The sequence below is a fragment of the Elgaria multicarinata genome, chromosome 4 (assembly GCF_023053635.1).
Source record: "Elgaria multicarinata webbii isolate HBS135686 ecotype San Diego chromosome 4, rElgMul1.1.pri, whole genome shotgun sequence".
Classification (NCBI taxonomy): Eukaryota; Metazoa; Chordata; class Lepidosauria; order Squamata; family Anguidae; genus Elgaria; species Elgaria multicarinata.
In genome coordinates, this window is record NC_086174.1 from 61,870,765 (window position 1) to 61,882,166 (window position 11,402).

Here is an 11,402-nt window from a genome sequence, read left to right on the forward strand (position 1 = left end):
ATTCCATTCTCCTCTAAAGCTTCAGCTCAAATGTCTTTTAAAGAGATGGCTAAGTAACTCACAAAGTGTCTAGCGTCTTCCAAGTTATCTGAACAGCTGAAATCATCCCCAGCACTCTTCTCTTAACCCGTCAATGACCTGGTTCATGCAACCCAACAGCCCACCATGGGTTATTTGAGGGTTGTCTAAACCTCAAACAACTCTTCCTGGGTTCACACAGCATGACAAGCTAGGCAGCTGTGGGTGCCATGCAATAATAGTGCCCGTGGGCAACACCCTCCGCAGGAAAATTATGCCCCAGTGGGATAATTTTGTGTCAATGTACCTAGCATGATTTGCTACTTGTAAACTGTTTCATAAAACAAGGCCATCAGTACCATACATACTCTACTCTAGCCTTCTTCAATGTGGTTCCCTCCAGATGTTGCTGGACTACAACTCATGAGATTCCTGACCATTGGCCATGCTGGCTGAAGCTGATGGGAGTTGAAGTCCCCAAAAACATGAAGGGCACCAGATTGGGGAAGGCTGCTCTACTCCAAATAGCTTTTGGCTTGCACTCCCAAAACAGTTCTTGTGGGAAGCATAAGGGGATGTAAACTGACTCAGTTATAGTGATGTTGCTGCCTGAGCTACTGGGGCTGACAGATTGGGGGCCACTATGGTGTTGCTACATGTTCAGAGATGCAGGGGGTGTCAATACCTGCATTCATTGGCTCCCTATGTATGTGGTTGTTGCTGTCAGTACAGCCTCTGCCTGATGAGCTTTGGGATGCTTTCTTATATAGAAAATCCTAAGCCAGTGTGTGTGTGTGTGTGTTTCTCTTTCCTCGTCTGGCCTGAGCACGTATAGGATATGATGACTGTTCTGTTGGCATAATCTTCCCCTGCATAGTTGGGATATAGGATTGCTGTGCTAAATCTTGTTTGGATTGTTAGTTAGAAAGCAGTCTTATGTGCTAAGATGGTTCACATCTTACCACATTCCTACTTGGAAAAACACATTCTTGCTGCACATATACTATGTGTATATGCTGGGAAGTCAAAGCCACAGTAGTCACAGTATCCCACCACAACTACACATATCAAGATCATCTCACAGATCACCCGGTTAACACATCCTAGGTACAGTTTTCCTGAACAGTTCTACATGGAAATATGTTCTATGCAAACGTGGTGAGATAAGGTGGCCTGTGAGTTGGAACAGAATGCTGGACTAGATAGGCCCTTGGTCTGATCCAGCATGGCTCTTATGTTCTTACTTCAAAGCACTAATTTAATTACACACTCTCACATACACAAAGAAATACACAATAAGTTTGTTGAAAAGTTTAATAAATTACAGGTAAAGCTTGAATTTTCAATTATGGTCAGTTATAAAAACAAAGCTGCATGTATTAGCCTACAAATCATTTGTGTAGGTCCTTTTGATTTATAAAAAACCAAGTTCACAGCTTGCCTTCCAAGCATTTTAGTAGTATAAAATATTGCTACTGTTCTCAGTTCATCTGAAATTTCCTCATGTTACTATCCATTGAATGATAAGCACCTAAAGTATACCTGTGTGAGCTTATGATAGTGCAAAGTCACACAATGAGCTAGACTGATTTGCTTTTACTGTATTTGAGTAAAACTATACAAAGTGTTACAAAACAAACTTAGATTATATTGGTTTAAATAGCTAAAACTCATACTGACACATAGTAGCAAAAGGGAAAGCAAACTGAATTACTGGAGGGCAAGGCTAAGCTGACCAATGTGTAAACTTTGGGACGGAAAAAAGTGATACAGGCTTTTAGAATATTTGACACTGCAAAGTTCATCCAATATAGTATTGGAGCAGATACACGTTGGTCCCCCAATATTTTTTTTAAACACGCAACACCAGTTCAAAGGTGATCATAATGTTTACAAGTAGATGAACTCTGCATAGTTGTAGGTATTCCTTTGCATGTCAGAACACTCCAGATGTCATTGCTTTCTTGCATGATCCAAAGCTACAGCTTATAGAAAGTTATTTGCCAACACGTGCAAGCTGGAAACGCCCAGTGCACAAATTATACTGACATGGCCTGTCAAACATGCTCAAAGATGCTTCAAAATTTGTCACACACTGCTTTCCTAAAGCAGGATTCACACAGTGCATAACTTGGGTTGACAGCATGCCAGAAATAAATGGGTTGCAAAGTCGTAGAGCCTCTTTTTCTTCAGCACAAGGCAGAAATGCACTTAAGCGTTCCAATTAGGTACTGATGATCTCACAACTGCAAGCCGCTTCCAAGCTAGACTCTCGGGAATAGTTCCATGTTCTTAGAAATATTCCTCCTCTTCATCAAAAAAGCCATTTTCCAGTGCATATGCACAGTCTGCACTTGATACAGCTTGGCAGGCACCTTTATATTCTTGAATTGACTCATAAAGGGAGTATAGTTGACACAGTAATGACATATCTAGCTGCCGGAGGCCAACCTTGTAGGAGATAAAACACACACATGCACGTTAGTATTTATGGTTTAATTTTACTTCTAAAATGCTGGCCCTTGCACATTTTTTCCTACCTTCAATGTCTTAACCCAAAAAGATCAGCGTTGAACCTGACAATTACACAATATAGTAGGATGATTAAATTACTTAGGAGATTCCACCCCACAGAACATGACATGAAGAAACAGCTGTGGGGAATATGCTTCAGTACACAGGATGCAGTGTGGCAAAGTATTCCTGTTGCTTCAGTCATGGTACCAGGCCCTCTTTAATAACAGAAGATCCATATAATCTTAGGCGGATATACTGCAATAATGGGAAACTAGATGTGATCAAACCAGACCTCTATTAGAATTGGGTCACTGCCGATTTCCCTATAAAACAGGCACGGGGGTACAATTTAACGTGCAGCATGGGGTGGCAGGAGAGGGGGCACTGAACCTCCCTCCCCTGGTTTGTTTCACTCCCTAGCCCATTATAAGAAATCAGCACAACCCAATACTGGCAAACCAGCATGCCCCATCACACCTAGTTGCTCCCTAAAGAGCACTCAGATTAATACACTAACTTCCCAGTCTGTCCTGTTCACTCCATCTTTCCCCCACAGGCATTTAAGGGAAAGTGTTCTGGTGTATCTGACTGAGGTTAGCTTTAAAAAAAAGCTGGTTGGAAGTAAATAATCAAAGACGTTCTAAACACTTATGTTCTTGGGTAGAATTAAACACAGAACTCCCCCCGGTATAACTAATTTCTATTAGTACTTTATAGCACTTTTTCACTTGTTACAGCTCCCTTCGTTCGTTCCTTCCTACACAGAGTTGGCCTGCATGAAGGCTTACGTGCATGTGAAAGGTGAGAGTGTATCTTGGATGGTTTTTAATATTATATTAATTTTCTTTTTGCCTCAAGCTCACCTATTGCTTCACAGATACTATAAGCTAGTTGTCAGCAGGTCTTCTGCAAAACTCTTTTTTTTTTTAGCCATATGCAACAACCTTCACCTCACAGAGGCAGTTTTGTCTAAAGCAGGGGAAGGCAACTTGGTGCCTTCCAGAGCAAGGTGATTATCAAATGGAAGAATGGTATAAGGAAATTTGGGATATCACTATTAACGATAAGTTAACGTGTAGTATTAAAGTTTAAAAAAGGATTATTGAAACGAAATGATTTTGAAGAGATATGGAGATTATTTGTCGAGTTTGTGTTGATAAAGGGGAAAGGATGTAAACCTTTACAAGAATCATTACAATTTTGGAAAGAAGAATAAGGGTCCCGGGGGTGGAGTGCACTTATTATTCATTAGTATTTTGTTATCAATATTATGTATTGTTATTATTAATTGTGTTATGCTAGTTAATTGATGTTTGTGTATAATGTTAAAAATTAAAAAAAATTTTTTTTTAAAAAAACAACTTGGTGCCTTCCAGATGTTCTAAGATGACAAATCTCATCAGCCCCAGCCAGCATGACCAATAGTCAGGGGTTATGTAAAATTTAGCTCAAAACCTCTGGAAGGCACCAGATTGTCTACCCAGAATATGTACAAGAAACAGAATATGAAAATGAAAGGAATAAAATTGGAATATGAAGATGATAAAGCACACCATCACATTCTCTCCTGTCCCTTTTTTATTACAACTCTTACAAAGCTATGCTTTTCCAGTGCATCCTCTCAGCAAAGTGTGCTGAAGCCTCTTCTCCTGAAAGTTAAAATCTCTATATACTGCAGCGTCCAAGGTCATAGCACATTATTTTACTCCACCTCGCAAAAAGGTGATAAATTACTACCAGCCACTAAGTCTACTTCCCCCCCCCCCCCTTTAAGGTGGATCTAGTGATGATGACCTCATTTGCCCACCAAAACCAATCACTCACTTCCAGCTCATGGGCAAAATTAACTTTCAGGGGTGTCTCACCTTGTTATAGTACAACTAGTGTGACAGTACATCTAGATACACGTAAGTTAAGGCAGATAGAAAGCATTGTGTCAGAGGAGAATACCAACAACTACAGGTATTTGTGGGGGTGGCAAACTGAAGAATTAGAACAAGAGGTGGGTGTAGGCCAAGCAAGTCAAACATATAGGCTGGATATCAGGGCAAGCAAACCTGGCCATAAGATTAGCAAATCTCAAGAGCATGTACAATTTCATTTTCTATCTGAAAGATAAAAGGAAGATTTATGGCAGAGGGTGTGATCCCATCCAATTAGTTTCTTACAACTGAAATATAATCTTGATATTAAACAAAAACCACACAACTAGGCTCCAGACCCCATAAACACATCTTCACTATCTTTACAATTAGGAATGGTATTGTCAAAGTCTAGACTAGCTACACGCTTCCTCTCACCCTGTCTACACATTGGCCCTGCAGCAAAGGATTCTGACAAAGGGTCGAATGACAAGTTGTGTATTTGCATTTGTGTGTGTGCCTGCATTTTAAAATAGCCCCTGCCTGCCTCCAAACAGTATGTGTGGAGGGAGGGTTAACTTTTCCTCCCCCAATCATAATCCCAATGAAAGTCTTTCCACCCCACACACTGCTATTTATCCTGGGAGCACAGTCCCTCCAAGGTAAATAGCCATTTTGGTGGTTCCTTTTGCTGCTTTAAAACAAATTAAAAAACACACCACATGCATACATATTTAATATGTTGTTAGTTCAGCTTCGAACTCTGCAGCCAGTCAATGCAACCCTACCAGCAGTATCTAAACCCCGTCAGGAAACTGATCTCTTAAGTAGGCGGCATGGGGCTACATCATTCTGAGACGTCCTACATCTAGGTATACTTACATCAAGAGACTTTAGGAGTACACAGGTGGTGAGTCCTCTTGTGAAAGGACCCTGGGTGCAAAAAAGGAAGCATCCTACCCAATAAACAGCCAAGGCTAGCAAATGTTCGAAGGACACATTGCTAACACCCTTACAGCAGCCTCCCCCAAACCGGTTCCCTCCAGATGAGTTTGACTACACTGCTTATCATCCTCAGCCACCATGGGGGCTGCTTGCTGGGGTTAGTGGGAGTTGTAGTCAAATACATCTGGAAGATGCCAGGTTAGAGGAGGATACCCTTAGAGATACCTTGCCTTGGGACTCCAGAAATAAACATCTAAGAGGAACCTCAACCCCGGAAACAAACATCGAAGAGGGACCTCAACCCCAGGAAAACAAAGATACAACACTTCACACAACTAAGCAAGGGAGGGGGGAATCTAGGTCTCAAAATAGGATTGCTCCAGATGTTTTTCATGCTCCTCTCCCTCACAAGAGGTCTTAAGAGTATTGGCTGAATAGCTCTGCCCTTCAACAGCGATTAGAAGTGTCTTGCCACCTCACAACAGGTATAGGGCTACTTTGTAGAATCAAACCCACATGAAGCAGCACAGAGTTTCACTGCAACTCCCAACAGGGAGAGACAGTACTGTTTCAGTGATGACAGAACCTCCCCCATCAGGTGGAATTTCAAACATGGATATCAGGTGGAGTATCTAGATAAATGCTCCCACCTTTGGAGGTAAGATGGGTGGCTAACAGAAACAGGGCCTTCTCAGTCGTAGCACCTCATCTGTGGAACTCTCTCCCTGTATCCGTTCATCTGGCATCTACTCTGATGATCCTTGGGTGCTAGGTAAAAACTTTTTTTAAAAAAACACCATTTGTTTGGCCTTCTAGCAGTTGCTTAGTATGATTAGCAAAGGAACACACCCATCAGCAAATCATGAATCATTTTAACAGTGTATATCCCACCTTCCTGTTTCAGATTACAACACCCAATGTGGATAACAATTAGCACAGGAACTCTTTGCTAGCTGTTGACTACCAGGGATGAAGAACCTCTGGCCCTCCAGATGATGTTGGGACTCAAAATCCATCTGCCCCAGCCAGAATGGACTGGAATGAAGGGAGCTGTAGTTCAGTGACATCTGAACAACCAGAGGTTCCCCATCCCTACATTGTACTGACTTGTGGCGCTCTATGAGTGTGCTACCTTTTGCTCTAGCAAGGTTCTGTAAAAGCTACATGACAAGGCATTTATATGATAGATGAAGCCATAACTACATTAGTGCATCTAGGGACCTAAATTGTGCTATTCCACAGAGTTGCAACTTCATCTACAACCCGCCCCCACTCCTGCATAAATGGCTGGCTCTGTTGCCTGGGCTCCTGGGGATTAGAAGTGTCCCATGATTCATCTTTCTTTTATCTAAGAACATAAGAAGAGCCATGCTGGATCAGACCGAGTGTCCATCTAGTCCAGCACTCTCTCCACACAGTGGCCGACCAGCTGTCGGCCAGGAACCCACAAGCGACACACGGAAACTACACCCTCCTGCCCATGTTCCCCAGCAACCGGTGTATATAGGCTTACTGCCTAGGTCTCTGTGCTAAGAGATCTGCTCTGTGGAATATGTTGCTTGACTTCAAGGCCTATATCCTCTCCCCACTCCCCCTCTTTTTTTCTTTTTTGCTGGTGACATAAATTTTGCAGGCTAGGCATCCCATAGGTGAGAGTGGCCTTAATTCTACATTTCCCCTCAACCTGCCCCCCTTCTCATTTCCTCTTTTCCATCTCAATGCTTTTTCTTCCTGGGGTATTGAGGAAGTCAGAGGATTGTTCCCTGTGAACATGCAGCTGTGGCTTCATTGTCCTGGTGTCTCTCTCCCAGCTCTCTCTCGACCCAATTTCCCATGCAAGAATAGCTCCTTTCCCTCAAAGGCATTGTTATTCCAGCAGGACTTGAACTCTTGTCCAGGGGAGACCATGAGGTCTCCATGCACACCTTCACCCAAGTAATGCTGGGTCACATGCCAGGAACGCCCATCCTTCCTGACCTGCATGTTTTCCTGTCAAAAAGTCTGGTTGCTTGCCGGCTGTGCATGAGGTGTAAGAGCAATGAATCCCCTGCACCACCTGTCAGGATCACTGGAGTAATTACAGGCCTTGTGCTAGGCACACTGCTGTGGTGTATGTCTACCAGGCCATATCTTATCTCTGTGTTAAGGCATAGTGAGGTCACAAAGACGTTTCGCCATCACTGTGCGTAGACTAGTTTCTTCCATGTATGGCTAATCTTGAGGGGGGGGAGCTGTAGCATGTTGCGCTGTGGTGAGGGTTCATAGTGTTTTCATGTATGCAAAGGAGGAAGATATTGTCTTTGTCATCTTTTTTGCTGCTAGAAGTACATAGAGCCAGTGTGGTATAGTGGCTAAGGTGTTGGACTGGGAGTTGGGTGATCCGGGTTCTAGTCCCCACTCAGCCATGGAAACCCTTTGGGCCAGTCACAGACTCTCAGCCCAACCTACCTCACAGGGTTGTTGTTGTGAGGATAAAATGGAGAGGAGGATTATGTACGCTGCCTTGGGTTCCTTGAAGGAAAAAAGGTGGGATATAAATGAAATAAATAAATAATCACAGTACATTATATGCCACATATGATCTCAACTACACCATCTTCTGATGCCTTCATGATGTATTTCCTAGGGCCACATACAGGTTGGCAGCACCATCTCACAAAAGAGAAAACTCCACATTTTAATCGCATCTTGAAATAGCCAGATGTTCTAGAGTGATCATATGCTATGCATATTCATGAACTGACGGAAACTCAGTCATTGCAGCTTCCTTCCTCCAGAAGTGTAAGAAAAAAAGACAGCTCCAGAGTACTTAATCAGGGGTGTGCCAGGTAAGTATAAATCATGCTTGCCTTTAGGAATTTCATGTCGCAGATCCAAGGCAAAGGGTTTTAAGTACCTAATAATTAAACCTTGTTTCACTGTGGACAAAAGAGCTTGTTTACAGTGAAGCTCTTGTTAAAGACACATGTTCAAACCTTTTAGACTGGAATTTTAAAGAGCCTTTGTTTGACAATGAGAGAACTCACTGTCAGCTAGGTGTACATTGACAAAGAAAAAGTCATGCTTGATATTCAGAGTGAGTTTAACCCACGCTTTGTTTGCCGACATGATCTCGTCATGTGGCAGTATTTCTAGTAGTTCAGTTTTCAGTCAGGTTTACAAACCAATGTCAATCGACTGCTGTAAGCACTCCAGTATGCAGCCCAAGAAGCAATCCTGTGCGAAGCAAAAGCCCATTAAGCCAATTGACCCACATTTCAGAAGGAGGAGGAGAAGTTAAATCAAAGGTGGGAAAGAAGCAGCTCGCCTCCTCCAAGTCACATTCCACTTTCTGCAGCTGAACAAAACACTTCTAATCCACATGCTGAAGATACATTGTGTGCGCACACAATATGCAACTAACACTATTGAAGGAAGACAGGATGAAAAATACCTTCTAGTTAGAACAGAATTTTTAGAGGAACTGAAAGATTAAACTACATCCCTTCATTTTAGGAGGAAAATAATTGAAACTTTTTTTTGTTTTTTAGAAGGAAATAAAGGGAGAAGGGCTACAAATGAGATAAGGCATTTTAACTGGGAAATAGACGTAAGAGTGCCTTTTAAAAACATACTTCAGATGTTTTTATCAGGAACCTACGATTTTCTGACTTGCTGAGTTCCTTTCACTGGAGTTCCATTTGCTCTTTCTCTCCACATGAGGAATGTTGCAGTCACAATCCCTAGATTTGTCTTCAATCCCATCATAGCAATTTAGGAAACCACTATAGGCCTTGGTCCAGAGAACAGCACAACTAGTTCCACAGGCCCAAGGAGGCTTTGGCTTGTGTTTCTAGAATGGCAGAATTGCCCAGTCACCACTTCCTTGGCAAACCTCTTTCTGAAACTGCCAGGAGTTTTTAAAACAGTTTGTGACGTGGGCAGTGATCAAAGTAAAAATAATAATTAAAAAATGAGCAAGATCCTTTCCTCTTTTTGTTTTATTTATTTTTAAAAAAACTTTTATATACCACCTTTCAGCCCTGAGAAATATTTCCACAGCAGTTTGCAATGTAAAATCTTACATTTAAAAAACAGAGAGCATTAAAACAAGCCAATACAAAAAATGCTTCAAATGAGTCCACAACAGGCAAGGCTAAAATATACAAAAAGCTTGGCAGAACCCAAGCATCTTAGTCACCTACGAAAAAGACAACAAAGGAGATGGTAATCTAACCTTGCTTGGGAGGGAATTCAGCAATCAGGGTGACACCTCTTATTAAGGTATTACTGGTTCAATATAAAATAGGAGCTTCAAAGGCATGTCAAGGTGGCAAAATAGCATTTTCTTATATTTCCTGGATCCAGCTTAGCATTTATGTAACACATATCAAGTATCCAAAGCACTTTGCCTACTACTTTGAGAATAATTTCAAAAACAGCCCTATAATGTAGGACAAAAGAAATCTCCCCAAAATGCAAATGTGGACTTGAAGTGAAGAGAACAGCGGCAACTTGCCTATGGCCTCCTATTGGGTTTGAATCCTATTTGAATCTGACACTTCAGGATAGGATGGTGGCACAAGAACAACAGCAACATTGTAGTTGGGGGTGAAGAGCCTAGTTTTCAGTGTCTGGACAAAACTGCCTAAACATTTCACATTCAGGGAATTTGTTGTCTGTAAGTGTAAAAATAAATAAATCCCAGTCCCCCACCTCTAGGGGCGACTACCATCTGGCATGCATTTTATCAGTATTTCTCTAGGTAAGTACCCCTTAATTATGCTTTCTTGAAACTATTTGGCATGTCTTGCTATTAGGTGTTCATTTTGTGAATACATTTTAAAAATAAAAAATGTGGCCGTACAACAAATGGGTTTTGAACCATACATGTATCATCATGCCGTACATAGTATGGAGCTGAAATTGCCAAGGGTTGCCCAGATGCCACCTTCAAATGCATTAAGAAACCATCTATAGCAAAAACAAAATGTGTTGTGACACCTAAGACGAACTTCATCAGATGCAAAGTGGGCTATATAGTCCACGACAGCTTATGGGGGAATACATTTGTTCGTCTTTTAAAGTGCCACAAGATTCTCCCTTGATTTTGCTGCTGCAACTATCCTCTGGAAGTTGTAAATAGTAAAGGAACGGCATTTTCCACATGCTCAGAGGCTTACGTCCCACTTCCTTGAACGCAATGCTGAATTTTTGCAATCAGGAGCTGGGACTAAGTCCTAGCTCAAATGCAATGCCTTAACAAAACCGTGGCACAAAGTATACACATAGAAAAAGAGGGGGCTAAAATAAAACTTATTAGACAGCCACAGGCATCCATAGATCTCCCGGCCATGGATCTTGCCGCGCCTAAGCAGCCCCCGCTGCATACTCACCATCTCTTTTCGGAGCAGGGCCAAGGCGGCGTCTAGGTTGGGAGGCTTCGGCGGCCGAGGGGATCCTCCTCGGCCCCCGCTGCTGCCGCCACTACTCCGGCTCAGTTCGTCCTGGATGCGAGATTTCTGCGCGTAGAGCCGCTCTAGGTCCCGCCAGCGCCCCCCGGCTCCGCCCGGGCCGCCCCCGCTGGACGAAGAATTCAACAAACCGCTCAGGCTCTTGGGCAGCGGAGGCAAGCCCGACCCGCCGCCGCCGCCGCTCCCGGGCAACCCTGACGCGCTCATGCTGCTCGGGCGGCCAGCCGGTCGCCTCGGCGCAGCTGAGCGAATCTGGAGCGAGAAAACAAGAGTCGTCGTCGTCGCGGCGGCAGCGGTGGCGCCTCCTCCCAGCCCGCCCAGAAAAAGACTCTTTCTGTCCGACTCTCCTCGAAGCCCGCCCCTTTTAGCCGGCCTGGGCCCGCCCTCAGCGGGGACGCGCCCTGAAAGGCAGTGAGCAGCGGAGGCTGCTGACTCCTATTTCGGTGGGGCTGTGAACCCATTCTGGCTTGCAGTCACGACTAGCAAGAACTCGAAAGGGGCTATCCAAGGTGCTGAACCTATGTTGGCGATGGGGTGCGGCACTTTGGATATCTCCTTTAGAGTTCTGGCTGCTTTTGACTGAAACCTAACATGGATCCGCAGCTCC

General features: G+C 43.4%; 1 protein-coding gene across 1 annotated transcript; it reads right to left on the reverse strand.

Moving 5' to 3' along the window:
- Window positions 1-1,318: 1,318 nt before the first annotated feature.
- FAM89A (family with sequence similarity 89 member A) lies at window positions 1,319-11,090 on the reverse strand. The gene is made up of 2 exons (XM_063124412.1): window positions 10,718-11,090; window positions 1,319-2,469 (listed from the first exon to the last, which is right to left on the reverse strand). Exons 1-2 carry the CDS (start codon window positions 11,000-11,002, stop codon window positions 2,311-2,313), a joined length of 444 nt encoding a protein of 147 aa, XP_062980482.1. The 5' UTR covers window positions 11,003-11,090; the 3' UTR covers window positions 1,319-2,310.
- Window positions 11,091-11,402: the final 312 nt, after the last annotated feature.